This window comes from Ailuropoda melanoleuca, chromosome 4 (genome assembly GCF_002007445.2).
Source record: "Ailuropoda melanoleuca isolate Jingjing chromosome 4, ASM200744v2, whole genome shotgun sequence".
Taxonomy (NCBI): domain Eukaryota; kingdom Metazoa; phylum Chordata; class Mammalia; order Carnivora; family Ursidae; genus Ailuropoda; species Ailuropoda melanoleuca.
Window position 1 is genome coordinate 50,677,485 of NC_048221.1, and position 15,730 is coordinate 50,693,214.

General features: G+C 46.9%; 1 protein-coding gene across 4 annotated transcripts in view; it reads left to right on the forward strand.

The window, feature by feature from the left end:
* Positions 1–15,730, forward strand: part of SLC6A11 (solute carrier family 6 member 11) — a 127,583-nt gene that overhangs the window by 106,187 nt on the left and 5,666 nt on the right. For 2 of the 4 annotated variants that reach the window (XM_002929093.4, XM_019809780.2), the window contains exons 9-13: positions 5,765–5,877; positions 9,076–9,213; positions 12,990–13,092; positions 13,947–14,047; positions 14,881–15,051. In XM_002929093.4, coding sequence (XP_002929139.2) covers positions 5,765–5,877; positions 9,076–9,213; positions 12,990–13,092; positions 13,947–14,047; positions 14,881–15,051 — 626 coding nt within the window. The remainder of the gene's footprint in view (positions 1–5,764; positions 5,878–9,075; positions 9,214–12,989; positions 13,093–13,946; positions 14,048–14,880; positions 15,052–15,730) is intronic. The other 2 variants (XM_019809782.2, XM_019809781.2) reach the window with 1 other exon arrangement.

The following is a 15,730-nucleotide window of genomic DNA, read 5'->3' on the forward strand; positions in this document are numbered from 1 at the left end:
GACCTTCATCCATACCAGTAATGACTGGGAAAACTTCAGAAAAAGGACTGATGGTAAGCACTTAAAAATATTTAAGTAAACATCTAAGACCAAAGCAAAGGTGGGAAAGAGGATAGAGGACTAATGTAGAAATATGATGTGTACTGTTAACAAAGTAGAAATCATTTGAACTAAAAGATGGAGAGAGAAGGCAAGAGCAAAATAGAAAAGGCTCATTGTTGTGTGGGCCTTAAGTGGTGTCAAATGATATGAGGTGGTGATGGGGGTAGGAAGACCTGGAAAGCCAGGCAGTAAAGGTTTAAATAAGAAAATAAGGGTTTAAGGACATTTTTAAAAGAAGTAAATATAGAGGTAGTCACTAGAACAAAAACATAAGCCTTCCTAAATACCAAAAAACATTTACAAATAAAAGAACAAGGAATACACAACTCGTAGAGAAACATAACATATATCTTGAAAAACATATAACCATAAAATATTTTGTCAAACTATCAGTCATATTGATAAATGTGAATGGGCTTAACTCATCTATTAAAAAGATTTTCAATTTGCCTCACAAAATATGACCTATATATATATATATATATATATATATATATATATATATGCTGCGTATATAAGAGATACACCTAGAACAAAGTGATTTGTAAAGACTAAAGGTATAGACAGTGATAGCAATCCTGATATCAGTCAATTCAAGCCCCAAAGCGCAAAGCATTACAAAGGACATTTTTTTAAATGGTAAAAGGTACAATTCGCAATAGAGATATAACACATAAAAATAAATACACCATAGGGGCGCCTGGGTGGCACAGCGGTTAAGCGTCTGCCTTCGGCTCAGGGCGTGATCCCAGCGTTATGGGATCGAGCCCCACATCAGGCTCCTCCGCTATGAGCCTGCTTCTTCCTCTCCCACTCCCCCTGCTTGTGTTCCCTCTCTCGATGGCTGTCTCTATCTCTGTTGAGTAAATAAATTAAATCTTTAAAATAAATAAATAAATACACCATATAACAGTGATAACCTTTATGAAGCAACACTGCAAGAGGTACAAGGAGACATAGATAGAAATAAACTAATAATATGAGAAAACTATATGAAACACATTTATCAGTAAAAGTGAAAGAATGAAAATTAATTACATCCCCTGTTCAGAAAAATAACAACAAAGTGAACCAAAATAAAGCACGAGGAAGGAACTAATAAAGGGCAGGAATGAATGAAATAATTATAGAAAAACAGATCTAATTAACAAACTAAAATTCTGGGTCTTTAAAAATGATAGCGTACAAATTACCATATTGCTAAGAAGAAAAAGAGAATATACAAATAGTGAAATAAGAAATAATAAAGAAGAAATAACCATTGAAGCAGGAGACATTTTTCAAAATCACAAGAGACTGCTTTATAGTCTTCTCTACACATAAATTTGAAAACTTAGATGAAATGAATAGTTTCCTAGGAAAATAGACTGCCACAATCAACTGCATTTGATTTAGAAAGCTTAACCCAATAGACGAAGTTATTGAGGGACTACCCCACCAGCAAAACAAAACAAAAAACAAAACCAACACTAGGTCCAAATGGTTTTTCAGATAATTCTATCAGATCTTCAAGGATCTGATAGTCCCAGTGCTCTATAAATTATTGCAGAGCATTGAAAGGGAAGGAAAACTTCTCAACTCCTTATATGAAGTATGTGTAACACTGATACCTACACCAAACAGGGCAAAGAAACAAAACATCACTCATGCATATTGATGCAAAAATAGTAAATAAAATGTTAGCAAACCCAAATCGAAAACATTAGAATCCAAAATCACATTAAGAAGGTAATATACCATGTCCAAGTTGGATTTACTCCTGGAATAATGCAGGGTTGGTTTAATGCTAAGAAATCCACAAATATTGTACACCATATTAAGAGCCCAAATGAAAGAAATTACAAAATTATCTTCATAGATATAAAAAAGTCTTTGAAAATATTCGATTTTTCATTCACAATATAAAAATAACCAAGTAAATGGATATTGAAGGGTATTTTTTAAATGGTAAATATGTATGTGTGTGTATATAAGTTTAAAAAAGCAAATATCTATAGTATCCTACCCATTGTGTAAGAAAGGAGGAGATATAAGAAAGCATGTCTGCTCATCCCACCTACAGGGGATGAGCGGACAAGGGGTATAAAGAAGGGTGGAATTAAATAAGGGTGAGAAGGAAACAATACTTCTCTTAGCATGTTTTCATTAGCTCTGACTCTTAGAGAAACATGGTAACAGTAATGTTTCACATAGCACCCAAAATAAGCAGTTCCTTTTTGTGGATGGAATTAAAAGGGAATACAAACAGTGAGAAATGAACCTAACTGTATTATGCATGAATAATGTAACCATACTGAAGAGAATGGGAAAGATAAGACCTAACCTAAGTGAATTTCAGGAAACAGTATTTTGACTGTACACTATAAGGCTAAAAACAAAAATTACTGTACTATTCTCTTGTTTGAACAGGGGTATGGGTTTATAATTCTGTAACTGTTGTATGTGTTTGTGAGGATTGGACAAACAAGTCAATGTAGGTCATTAGAGACAGATTTTTCCCTGAGAAAGAAGTTATAAATAAGGAAAATGGAGAGGCTACAATGAACTGTATTAGAATTAGAGAATCAGGATAGACTCATGGGTTTAATATATATACAAATAGATATAGAAATATATGTGTGTATGTATGTGTAGATATACATACTTATGTCTCCTAACTTTGTGTGCTGAGAGGGCCTGCAAGAAGTGATACTCCAGTAGCAATGAACATACCCAGAAGCCAGATCTTGGTTTCTGAACACCACTTTCCATGAAAGGAACCAGGGCTTCTTGGAGAAGCAGTTGATTCTAGTGCTGGGGCAAGACATGATGAAGCTGGAACATTTAGTGGTGCCAGAAAATAAAGAAGTGCTCAGAAAAAGGATGAAGGCATGCCAAAAGGACATAGGAACCAACCTGAAGAAGCTCTTAGTAGCAAAACCTAGAACAACTTGAATAGCAAAATAAATAATGATAGTATTGGATTGTGATCCATAGAATGAACTGAATACCCAGGAGTCCATACTGAAATAGATAAAAATTGAATAAATAAATGAGTGTGAAGGGACGGCTCTTTCTTACAGAATAATTCTAATTAATAAATGTAGAAGGAATAAAGAAAATAGCAACCTGTGAGGCAAACACCACAGGAATAATTGTTGTAAGGAAGATCTACCAATGGATGCTAAAATCAGTGGGTATAAGTTTGACTTGAACTGGATATTTTCATAATCTCAAAGTATCCTCCCAAAGATATTTATCAATTATAAAGAGAAACATTTTGCAGTAGAGAAAACTAGCATTCACCAACTTAACCAAGTGATCAATGTAAGCATCACCAGTACTAACGTTTATGGACATCAGGTACCCCTCCCAACATAATGCACTGAGAAGGATACAACATCACTTCTATGATGTTCTTGCCCCCCAAAAATGTATAATTTCTGTTTAATAATGAGAAAACATCAGACAAACCCACACTGAGGAACATTCTGCAAAAGAATGACCAGTACTCATCAAAAATATCAAGGTCATGAAAGACAAGACTGAGGAACTGTTGCAGATTGGAGGAGAGTAAACAAATACATCTACGAAGCACAGTGTGGAGTCTTGAATTGGATATTAGAACAGAAAGAAAAAGGACATAAGGAGAAAAACTGGTAGATAATGAGAAAGGTCTGAAGTTTAATTAAGACTATTGAGCACAGGGGCGCCTGGGTGGCACAGCGGTTAAGCGTCTGCCTTCGGCTCAGGGCGTGATCCTGGCGTTATGGGATCGAGCCCCCACATCAGGCTCCTCTGCTATGAGCCTGCTTCTTCCTCTCCCACTCCCCCTGCTTGTGTTCCCTCTCTCGCTGGCTGTCTCTATCTCTGTCAAATAAATAAAATCTTTAAAAAAAAAAAAAAGAGTATTGAGCACAAATGTTTATCTCCTGGCCACTAAATATTGAATGCTGCCCCTCAAATCAGAAACAGAGCAAGGATGTATACTGTTTCTGCTTTTATTCCATATGGTACTAGAATTCCTAGAGAGTGCAATAAAGCAAGAAAAATAAATAAAAATCATTAATATTGGAAAGGAATAAAAACTGTATTTATGCATGAACATGATTGACCACTTAGAAAACCCTAAGAAAACCATACAAAAATTAAGTGAACATAGTGATGTCACAGGATAAAAGGACAATAAACAAAAACCTATTGTATTTTTTGTATGCTAGCAACAAACAAGTGGAAAATTTAAAACTTCTGCTCTTCACAAGGTATCATTAAGAAAGTGACAAGGCAAGCCACAGACTAGGAGAAAATATTAATAATACTTCTCATAATGGATTTGTATTCCAAATATATCAAGAATTCCCACAACTCAGTAAAAAGGAGACAACTCAATAAAAAGTGGGCGCACTCAACAAGGACTTTGCAAAAGATTTATGAATGGACAATGAAGATACGTGAAGACAACTCCACATCTGATAATATCAACTGTTGGCACAGATATGGAGCCACTGGAACCCTCAAACATTGCTGATAGGAAGGTAAAATGACAGCTACTTTGGAAATCGGTTTGGCATTTCTTAGAAAGTTAAACATATGTTACCATATGACCCAGCAATTCTACTCCTATATTTAGGGCAAAGCTAATATAATGTGGAAAAAAATCAGATCAATGGTTGCCTGGAGCTAAGACAGGGAATGGGGATAGAGAGGCTACAGAGGGGCCCAAGGGAACAATAGAAATGTTCTATATCTTGAATGTAGTTATCTGGGTATATGTATTTCAAAACTCATTGAACTGTACACTTTTAAAATGAGTGCTTATTGTAGGTAAATTAGACTTTCATAAGGTTGCTTTCAATTAAGGTGAAAAAAAGAATAATCAGAGTTAATGTTTATTGAACATTTACCTTAAGTGCTTTCCATATTCTGCATCATCTTACTGAATTCTCAAAACCACTTTATTAGGTAGGACTTTATTATCCTGATTTTTCAGCTGAGGAAACAGATAGAGATCACAATAAAGGACAAGGATTTGAACCCAGGCCATCTGACTGCAGAACCTATGCCCTTGACCACTGTGCTACAGGTCTAGAACATCAGGTATCTCTCCCCTGATATTAATAAAGCTCATCCTCAGGACATGCTAACCAAGCTTTCTATTTGGAGCAGCCAAAATAAGTGAGTGTGGACCCGGGAAATGAGGGGAGGAACCAAAGGAAGAGGCAGCCTGGGATAGAACGGCATTCGTCCAAGCCTGGACTCCTGCTACTGCTTGGAACCACCTGGTGCCTGGTCCTTGCCTCACCCTAGACTGACCCGATCAGAATCTCTGGGGTGGGCCTGAGAATCTGCATTATAATAAGCCACCACCCCCATGTCTGCCCCAGTGAGAACAGTAGAGACAGAACTGTGCAGAGAGAAGTCTGTGTCAGACCAACCTGGGTTTAAATCCTGACCCCTCCTGACCCTTTCTTAACTCTCTGTGCCTCAGCTGGCTCATTCCCATAATGGACATCATAATAATACCAACCGTATAGGGTGGCTGGGAGATTTACGTAATTTGAGGGAGAATTAGGCATAACACCTGGCACAAAGGAGGCACTGGATATATGATTGATTAAAATAAAAATTGAGTGAAGGACCAAGCTCCACCCAGCACTCCTCTCTCTCTCTCCTTCCTCTCCAGGCCCCGGCCTGGCCTTTATCGCTTACCCCAAGGCTGTCACCATGATGCCTCTCTCCCCACTGTGGGCCACCTTGTTCTTCATGATGCTCATCTTCCTGGGCTTGGACAGCCAGGTAAGGGGGATCCCAGGCTTGGGAGGGCAGGGAGACCAGATGCTATTCTTAGGATCGGCTCAGGGGCCTTACCAGCACCTGGATGCTGGTTGTCAGGGCCATGTCTGCTGTCCCCACCATGCTCTCGCAGCACACCATGATCTCCACTGTCACCCCCAGAAACACCTGTATGGGTCCTTCCACATCTTCCCAAACACACTTTCCTTACCTGAAATTCCCAACTCCCAATCCAAGTTTTTAAAAAATTGCTAAATACTTGCATTCTGTGAAAATACTTCTGCCCAAGAGCAACACCTAGCAAGCAGAAGAAATTCTCAGAGGGAGGGCTATGGTTAATGGTATCCAAGGGCTCTACCACCACATGTCCCTGTCCCAGCCAAATCATGCGGGACACAGGAACACAAAAAAGTACCTTCTCCTTCCTTCCTCCATCTCTATGTTATGGCCCCCCAACATGCTCCAGGTGGCCACATGGGTCCCTTGGCACCACCATCAGCTCCCCATTGCCCCTCATCCCATCCGCCTATTCTCTTCTCGTTGTTGGTAGGGCTCTCCCCACCCACCCTCCACTTGGCAGCCTGCCTTCCTCAGTGAAGGGTGTATAGTTAGAACTAGCAATTTATCTGTGCACATTTTCCTTTATCTCCCCAGAATGCATGCACTTCATCTTCTCACACTGTAAGACTCACCCCAGCCTGCCCTCCCAGCCCTCCTCCAGTCCTGTTCTTGATTTTCCAGCCAGAATCCCATGGTCTCCCGTCACTCTCCACTCTCTGAAATCTATACTTTTGCCTGCTGTTCCAGCATGGCAAAAGCCCCAGTGAACATATTCCACCTGAAGCCAGTGGCTCTACCATCAGACTCCGTTGGCAAGGTGCTGTCCTCTACCCATGACCTTGTGCAAGTCACTTAGCACCCAAGCTTCATGGACAGTGTGTCTGTCAACCCAGCCAAGTCCAGTTTCCTCCCCTGGATGATTTCTCAGAAACTGCTAAACCAAGCTGTTGAACTACCGGGTGTTTCTGCTGATAATCTTCCCTTCCATTGTTGCAGGCAGAGGCCTCGGGAGGGATCGGCAGCTTGTGCGTGACAGTGACTGTCCTGCAGAGGGAGGTGGGGGCTGGGTGGGGCCTTAGCTCTGAGTCCCTGGGGGTGTTGAGTGGAGCCAGCACTCTGGCTGAGATGCTCTGTTAGCAAGGGGGACCTGGGGGCCTAGTGGGCACATGGCTACTCTGCTTACCCCCATGTGTGCTGCACTTTCCGTGCCTGGGCCACACCCTCCATTCTCTGTCACAGTAACCATATGGACTGGGGGCTGCTTTTGTCATCCCCATTTTGCAGATGAAGAAACTGGGGCTGAGTGAGTTGCTGGAACATGCACCCAGGTTTTTGTGCCTCTTAGCCCACATGCTCTGGTGTCTCTTCAATTTGGGTCCTGGATAAACATCTTTCCCTGAGTCGCATCTTCTTCCTTCCCTGAGGATCCTGGAGAAAGGAGGACTGCAGCCAGCCTTACAGTAGAGGCAGGGTAGCCCGGAGGCTAGGAGCCTGGGCTTTGGAGTCAGACAGGGCGGGGTTTGAGTTCCAAGTCCACGGCTTTTACCAGCTGTGTTGCTCTGGGCTAGTCACTTCACCTCTCTATGCTTGGTCCCTATCTCTGCATAGTGAAGCTGGAAATAACCTTTCCTGAGGAGGTAGAAATGAATTGGAAAGGATTTGGGGCCAAAAAATGGCTCCAGGAAGAAGACCATATAATTCTGGCACAGGGTGGAACGCTCCCAGAGACGAAGAAGGGTCCTGGGATTTGGGCTTCATGAAGACATTTATTAAAGCATAGTTGCCCTTATGAAAAAAAGAAAACAAAATGGCTCCAAGGAAGGGAATGTCTCCACATCGTACGTAATCAGCAAAGGAATCCTTTACTTCTTTTACTCCCCTCTGTCTTGGTGGTCCAGCACAGTGCTTAAAGCCCAGGCTCTGGAATAAGATTGCCTTGGTTCCTACCCAGGCTGTATCACTGAACACCTCTGTGTCCTTGGGCAGGTGGCTTACCTCCTATGCTTCCACGTCCTCACTTACAAAACAGGGATAATAATAGTACTATAGAGATTAAATAAATCAATATCTGTTAACTGCTTAGAAAAGAGCCTGGCTAACAACAAGCACCATGTATTTGCCATTATTGATTGTTATTTTTATTAATTTATCAAACCTTTTCTGAGCATCTCCTCTGTGCCACTGGGAATAGATGAAAATGTCATGGTCCCTACCCTCCAGGGTCCCACGTTGTAAGGAGATAGATATAAGCTCCACGGGTACCGTGGAGTGAGGTGGGGGCTGGCCTGGGTACAGAGTAGAAGAAGGGTCTGTTCTGCCCAAGTTGGGGGCAAGGAGGAGCAGTCGGGAAAAGGCTTATGCAGGAGATCTGCCCACAGTGCTGGGAGAACCAGGGAGGGGCGGATGGGTGTGTTGGGATATTGGGGCTAGGTGTTGATGCATGAGTAGGAGTAGAACAGATACTGTGTGTCTGGCCCAATAGACAGTGGCTCGAGCTCTGCCATCTTTAGCCTGCACGGTCTGGTCAGGCCCAGAGAGTCCCATAGCAGAAACACAGGAGCTGGGTGTTAGCTCACCTCTGCTTGCCCATCAGAGGGGTTGCTTGCCCAGCAGAAGCAAAGGACAGGGGAACTATCACAGTCCTAGAAAATGAGGGAATCAAACCCTGCTCACAGAGACTGACCAGAGCCTGCCCCTAGCCAAGCACTGAGCTCTCAGAACAGCTACAGAGACTCCCATGTTGCCTCCCAGACAGCATCTCATTTAAGTAGTTGACCCCAGAACAGGGCCCAGCACATAGGCACATGACAGGAAGCACGGGGGAGAAGGAGTACTAGCCTTCGAGTCAAAAGACCCCAGTTGAAGTCCTGACTCTGCCACTTCCTTGCTGAGCAACCTTGAGCAGGTTCCTTCTCCTCGCTGAGCCTCAGTGTTCTCATCTGTTACATGGGTTTGCTGGAGTTCTGGAAGTGCCCGCATTGTTATTATTCTCGGGCCTTCTGTCAGTGTGAGTGTGGAAAGGAAGGTAAGGCCCAGTGGGAGGGAACCCCAGGGGTTAGGCCTGTAGCACTTGTCCAGAGCTGGGGACACTAAGAACAGGGTTTCTCTTGGGCCCGACACCGTCCTATCTGCCTTGTCCAGTTTGTGTGCGTGGAAAGCCTCGTGACTGCTGTGGTGGACATGTACCCCAAGGTCTTCCGGAGGGGCTACCGGCGGGAGCTCCTCATCTTGGCTCTGTCTGTCGTCTCCTATTTTCTGGGCCTCGTGATGCTCACAGAGGTGAGTGATGTGGACACAAGTAAGCAACGTGAACATGGTAACACGAAGGTTAAGTGCCTGGGCTCTGGGTTAGGCAGGTCTGATGAAAATCCCAGCTCTGGGATTGGTCGTGTGACCCTGGCCAGGTCCAGTATTTCTCTAGGACTCATTTTCTCCTCTTTGTGGAGATCATTGGAAGTTCTCATCAAGCCCTGAACACAACGTCTTCACACGTGTGAATGCTCAGCTTATGGTCACCATGGTCGCTACCAGCAGGGAGTAAAACGCACAGAGAAGACTGGGGTTATCTGGTAGTCATCCACCCTTACAGTGAAAGGGAAAGGGTGAAAGGGACAGTGTCAGCTACAGACCCCTCAACTAGGTACTGCTCTTGGCCCAAAGTTCAGAGCAGGCTTTTCTGGAAGATCACTGAGAACAGACATGAATGAAGACATTTGGCACCTCAGGCACCGTGTGTCTGAGCCCCAGCCCCCCTTGTCTCCCATCTCTGCTGGGCCTGTGCGTGAGGAGGAGTTCACCATGACCCCCCCACATTAAGACTCTCATGACACCATGTTTCTCTCCCCTCCTGTAGCCATCCTGTCTGATAAGTACTTTTGCAAGTACCTTGGGAAGGTGAGATAGATATCTTTCTCCCCACACTGACAAAATTAATTAATTAAAAAAAAAAACAGAAAACTGTTGCCTAGAGACAAGACGAGGTTTTGTCAGAAACATGGAAAGAAATGAGGGAACTCCAGTCTGTTGAAGCAGCTGAGGTGACACTGAGGTTGGTCTGTGGATCCTCTTCATCCCCTGCATCTCAGCTCAAAGGCTGCCTCCTGCAAGGCTCCTCTGCTTTCCCTCCTCAAGCACTTTGTTCCAGGCTTAGCCCAGCCTTTGTCCCGCCCTCAGTGACCTCTCCGTTCACCTGTGTCTCCCTCACCAGGCCCCGAGGTCCATGAAGACAGGAGCTGGCCTTGCCCGGCTCTGTGCCCCTGGGGCCTGGCAGGGGGTGGACACTCAGGGCGTGGTGGCCGGTGTTATTACTGCTCCTAGTCATTGTCACATTAATGGGAGTGATAATCAGCTCTGAGCAAATGAATGGTGCGGCACTTCCTGTTTCCATCTCTCCTTTCCCCACACGGGGAAACCAGCCCTGCAATGAGCAGGGCTTCATTAAGTGCTGATTAATTACACAAAGTAGAGTCCTTGTCACATACAAATTGGGGGGTTAATGTGATATGTTAACGAGGCTGATGGGAACAGGGCTACAAGAAGAGCAGGCATTGGCATGGGTGTCACTGGCTTGGAGCAGGCTGGCGGAAGACCCTCCTGGACCTCTGGCCCTGGGTGCCCCCCCTTGCAGAGCCTCCATGCCCACCCTTCAACCTGAGGCCATGGATCTGCCCAGGGCTGCCTCATGGCCCCTGGGGCCCATGAGGGAAATAGTACTGTGCTGACCGTTAATCAGCAGACACTTGGGCTTCACAATTCAGCCTTCTGCCTCCATACAGGAATATCTGTGAGTGATTGCACCAGAGAAGTTCAAATTGCCAAATGGGCCATGTCGGCCTCAGCTTTCACAGTAATTGCTTCCAGGATCTTCTCCCTCATTTATACACATTTAAAGCTCGGCTTTGGGGAAAAAATAGGCCACAGATTTCTTATCTTCCACCACGGCAGTGTGGTGGAGAATTGAGAGCATGGGCTATGCAGCGGACCGCCTAGGTTCAATCCTCAGTCCTACGACTGGCTAGCTGGAAGAACTGCAGTAAGCGTTCTCACTGCTCTGTGCTCGGTTTCCCCCATGAATACTGAGGACAGCAGTTGTGCCTGCCTTGTAATTACACACACTGTAAGGATCAAGTGGACCGAGACATGGGAAGCAGTTCAATCAGAGCCTGGTACTTGGAGAGGGCTGCACGTGTACATGTGATGTTCATGGAAGGATACTCGGGAGAGCAGTTAGGAGCATGGTCTGAGCTTTTAATTCAGAAAGCCAAGCGCATTCCTAGTCACAGAGGAGCCTCAGACCTGCTCCTTACTCTTAGAGCTCTGAATATCCACCACATCCAGCACCAGCAGGAGGCGCTAGACCAGATATGTCCCAGAGATCCCCTCTGTCTCACCCCTGCTGTGTTTTTAAGAACATGAAGAGGTTGCCAACAATTAAGAAGAGAAAATCTGGATTTCTGGCATCTTCTAGAAAAATCTGCAAATCTGGCCACACACAGGCCTGCCTCTCCCAGCAACTTTCAACCAGCATTGTGTGGCCAGATGTGTGGCCAGTTAGCGCCAGCCCCACCACTTCCTGGTGTCACACACCCGGCACACCTCTTTCCCTTGTGTTATCTGTCTGGCCCTCTGGGCATCGAGATGTTGCCCCAAATCCAGCTGAAGAGATGAGTGAGGAAACAAACAGTCCCAGCCGTGTGCAGTCTCAGAGGGTGGGAGGAGGCCTTGGAGGCCGTGGGAGCATAGGCCAGAAGCTTAATTCCAAGTAAGACCCTGTGGCAGATACAGGAGGCTGTCAAGGCTTTGTCCTCGCCTCTTACCTCCCTGTCCTGGCATCCCCCCAACCTGACCCTCCTTCCCTTTTCCACTTTATTTATCCTGCTCTTGACTGTGTTCCCTTAACGGCTGTCACGTGTTACAAAGATTATCTATGTAGATCCCAACATTTCTGAAAGCTGCAGCTGGCGCCCCTCCTCTGCCTGCCCAGACGCCATCCCTCCTTTTAGAACCCTTCCTGACCACCTAGGCCAGCTGAGCTTACACCTCCCTGGCCTTTCCCTAAAGTCCATCATCACAGATGTATAAACCATAGAGCTGGCCAATATCATCCCTGCACCCCACAAAGATTGAGCACCTATTGTGTGCCAAGTCCTTGACCAGAAACAGGGACACAGCTGGGGACAAGCCATTCAGAGTCCCTCTCCCATAGGGCTCTCACTCCACACAATTCAACTTGGATCTATTGGAGACCCGCTTCGAGTCAGACCCCGTACTGGCAGGAGACACAGAGAACTGATGTGGGGGCCTCCCCAGCAGAAGCCCAGAGCTAACAGAGCAGCTGATGGGAAAACTTTTTTTAAAAACTGAATCCATAAAATGTGCTAGAGTCTAAAGAGAAGACAAGGCTGTCAGAGGGGGCTTCTTGGAGGAGTTGACATTTGAGCTGAGCTGTAAAGGAACTTACCAAGTAAAGAAGGAACAGCATGTGCAAAGGCACAGAGGTGAGACTGTCCCTTAGTTTGTTAGGGGGAAGCATGTGGAGGTCAGCTGGGAGGAAGGGGAGACAGGGTCAAGTGAGAGGGCTGCTCTAACTGGTAGGCTGACAGAAGCCAAGGGGCAAGGTTAGGCCATGGAGTGACATGATGGGTTTGCGTGGTAGAAAGGTCCTAGTGAAAGCTGATGTGCGGAGGCCTGGAGAGGGTGAGGCTCAAGGCAAGGAGGCCAATGGGGAGGCTATCAGAGCCAACAGGGAAAGGGGCTGAGGCTGCCCAACCTCCAGTCTCAGGTTTTCTGTGTTGTCTCTGGCCTTTGGGGAGCAGTGACAAGACAAACCTTCGCAAGCCCAGCAACCCCAGAGGGTGCTACCTTAAGGGGTGCCCAAGTGCAAAGGGTGTGTTTTGGGAGACTAGGAAGAAGCAGTCTGCTCTGGTGGAAGTGGCTCTTGGCTGATGGTAGCCACAGGGCCGAGCAAAGGGCCTTTCCGAGGCCAGCTGGCCGACCCTGCTCTCCCATGTGTCTTTGCATCCCTCCATCCATGTATGTGTCCTCCCGCTCTGCAGGGCGGCATGTACATCTTCCAGCTCTTCGACTCCTATGCCGCCAGCGGGATGTGCCTTCTCTTTGTGGCCATCTTTGAGTGTGTCTGCATCGGCTGGGTGTATGGTAAGTAGAGGCTGGGCCCACCCACACCCCAGCAGCCTGTCATGGTGCCCAGCATGTGGATGGATGCCTGGGGCCCATGTGGGCTCAGGTTCTCTGCGGCTGGTCTCCATCTGAATCCACCTCTTCCTTCTTCCCCCAGGGGCTCAGCCTTTCACACCTGTCAGGAGAGCTGCTTGTTCTTATAACCCTGCAGCACAGGGAGGGGTTCCACACTCAGGCACTGTGACGTTGGGCCAGTGCCTCTGCCTTTGAGCCTCCGTTTCGCCATCTGTAAAATGGGGTAGTCCTCACCATGTTTCCTAATAGGAGATAGTGTGGGCAAAGCAGCCAGCACAGTGCCCGGCCCTCATTCAGCACCTGCCTTCTGATCCTCCTATTTCCTAAACCGAATGAGTGGATGAGGATTGCTGGACTCAGTGACGATGGATAGTCCCACTGTGTGCATAGCTTGGGAACAGACCACCCAGTGGGCTGCCCCACTCGTTAGCAGCCCAGCCAGGCTGTCCCCTTCAGAGCCCTGTCCCCTGCCCCCACGTATGTCAGCCAGGCCTTGGCCCTGCCTCTCAAAGGACCATCTTCCACCTTTCTCCCAGAAATGTTTCCTACTCACTGCTTCCTGGGCCTTACTACCCAAGGTCAGGAAGGGTTTTCCCAGCATCGGACCAGAATTCCTTCTGCTGCAGTGTATTCTGAAAGCTCACATATGTAACATCTTTGTAGTTATTAAGCAGTAAATAAGGTCCCTGCCGTCACTTGTCTGTCGGGCTGGGGAAAGCAAACATTCCTAGCCTCCCTCTGAGTCTTGTACAAAAATTCTCTGGGGTGTGTGTGCCTGTCTGTTTTATTCTGGACAGGAAGCAATCGCTTCTACGATAACATCGAAGACATGATTGGCTACCGGCCATTGTCGCTCATTAAATGGTGCTGGAAGCTTGTGACCCCCGGGATCTGTGCGGTAAGGGCCCTGCCAGAAGCTGCTCCAGCCCACTCACCCACTTTCCCCTTCTAGCACCACAAGCCTGGCCGAGGCTGAAACTGAGGAGGTGCTGGCTTCCTGGGAGACCCTCTGTGCATTCAGAGAGTCCAAGGCACCTGACAGCTTTCTAGGTTGGAGTCGTGGGGACAATTTCTGGGCTTGGCCAGGGAGGGGCCTCACTGGGATCCCAGTTCTGCCACCAGCTTGCTGTGTGACCATGAGCAAGTCCCCTCCTTTCTCAAAGCCTCAGATTCTGTACCCGCAAGCTAAGTGGCTGGGGCCCGCCTCCATGAGGGCAAAGGATCGTATGAGAGTCAACGTTTAGCTTTGCTGTTAACAGAGAAAGCCAAAGAACTGAGGTAAAGTTGGAGCTCATGCTTTGCCCCTCAGGCCACACCTTGGAGAGGTCTTCGTGTTTAACAAACACAACCCCACTGCTTGTCACCCAGTTCTTGGCATTCAGAGTGTCTCAGAGCATCTTCACAGACCATCGTGGTTCTGCAAAGGCCACTTTGAAAGCTGTCCCGAGATGGAGCTAGAAAATTCCTGACCGGGGCAGAGGCTGGGGATAAGGCTCCTGGGGTGGGAAGGGTCTCACAGCCCTGATGAGGTGCTGGGATCTGTGGGAGTCTGTTCCCTGTGTGTCTGATGCTGACAAGCCAGCACAGGGCTCGCCTGTCCAGGGCTGTCACACGGCGGCTGGGGGAGGGGGGGGCGACACTCCTCCCCCTGCTGGTCTCCTGCGTGCAGGCCTGGGCCTGGGCCTGTCGCCGAAGCCTGGCCCCCAAGGACTTCTCCCCATCTCTCGGCAGGGCATCTTTATCTTCTTCCTGGTCAAATACAAGCCTCTCAAGTACAACAACATCTATACCTACCCCACCTGGGGCTACAGCATCGGCTGGCTGATGGCCCTGTCCTCCATGCTCTGTATCCCACTCTGGATCTTCATCAAGTTGTGGAAGACAGAGGGGACGCTGCCTGAGGTGAGACAGCCCAGGTGGGGGGAGGGGTGGCGGGGTGGCTCCGAAGGCCCTGAAGCACATAGGGGCCTGGCTCTGCCCTGAGTTGGCTGAAGGGGGGGGTGGGGGAGCAAGTCCGTGGGTCTTATCCAAACAATGAGTGTGTGAAGAATGAGCCCTCACGTGTCTCCCAGGGAAGCCTCGGCCAGCCCCTCCCTGGCAGGTTATCATTGTGTGAAGTCATCTCTGTGAGGCCTGGAGGGTGAGCCAGTTTCTCTGAGTGTCCTCATCTGTAAAATGGGAACAACAGCAGTTCTTGACTTCAAGAGGTTTTTATAAGGACTCGAGTTCGTAGAGGGAAAGACTGAGACTGGGACCTGGAACAGAGTGACCAAGTGTTCGCTTTCACTGTTCTGTTAGTTCATGAAGGACCTCATCCCCAGGAGAGGGTCTGACATTTGGGGAACGCCTGTTCTGTGTCGTCACCATGCTAGACTCTCTGCATGTATCTCCTTTAGTCCTCAGAGCAAACCAGGGTGCTGGCCTCATTTTCTGCCTCCAATAGGTAGAGAAACTGAAGCTCAGAGAAATGAAATCACTCAACCAAAAATGAGCATCACACAGCCAAAACTTAGCGAACCCAATTTTTTAAATTGAGATATAATTGACATGTAACATTGTATTAGTTTTAGATAACAACATA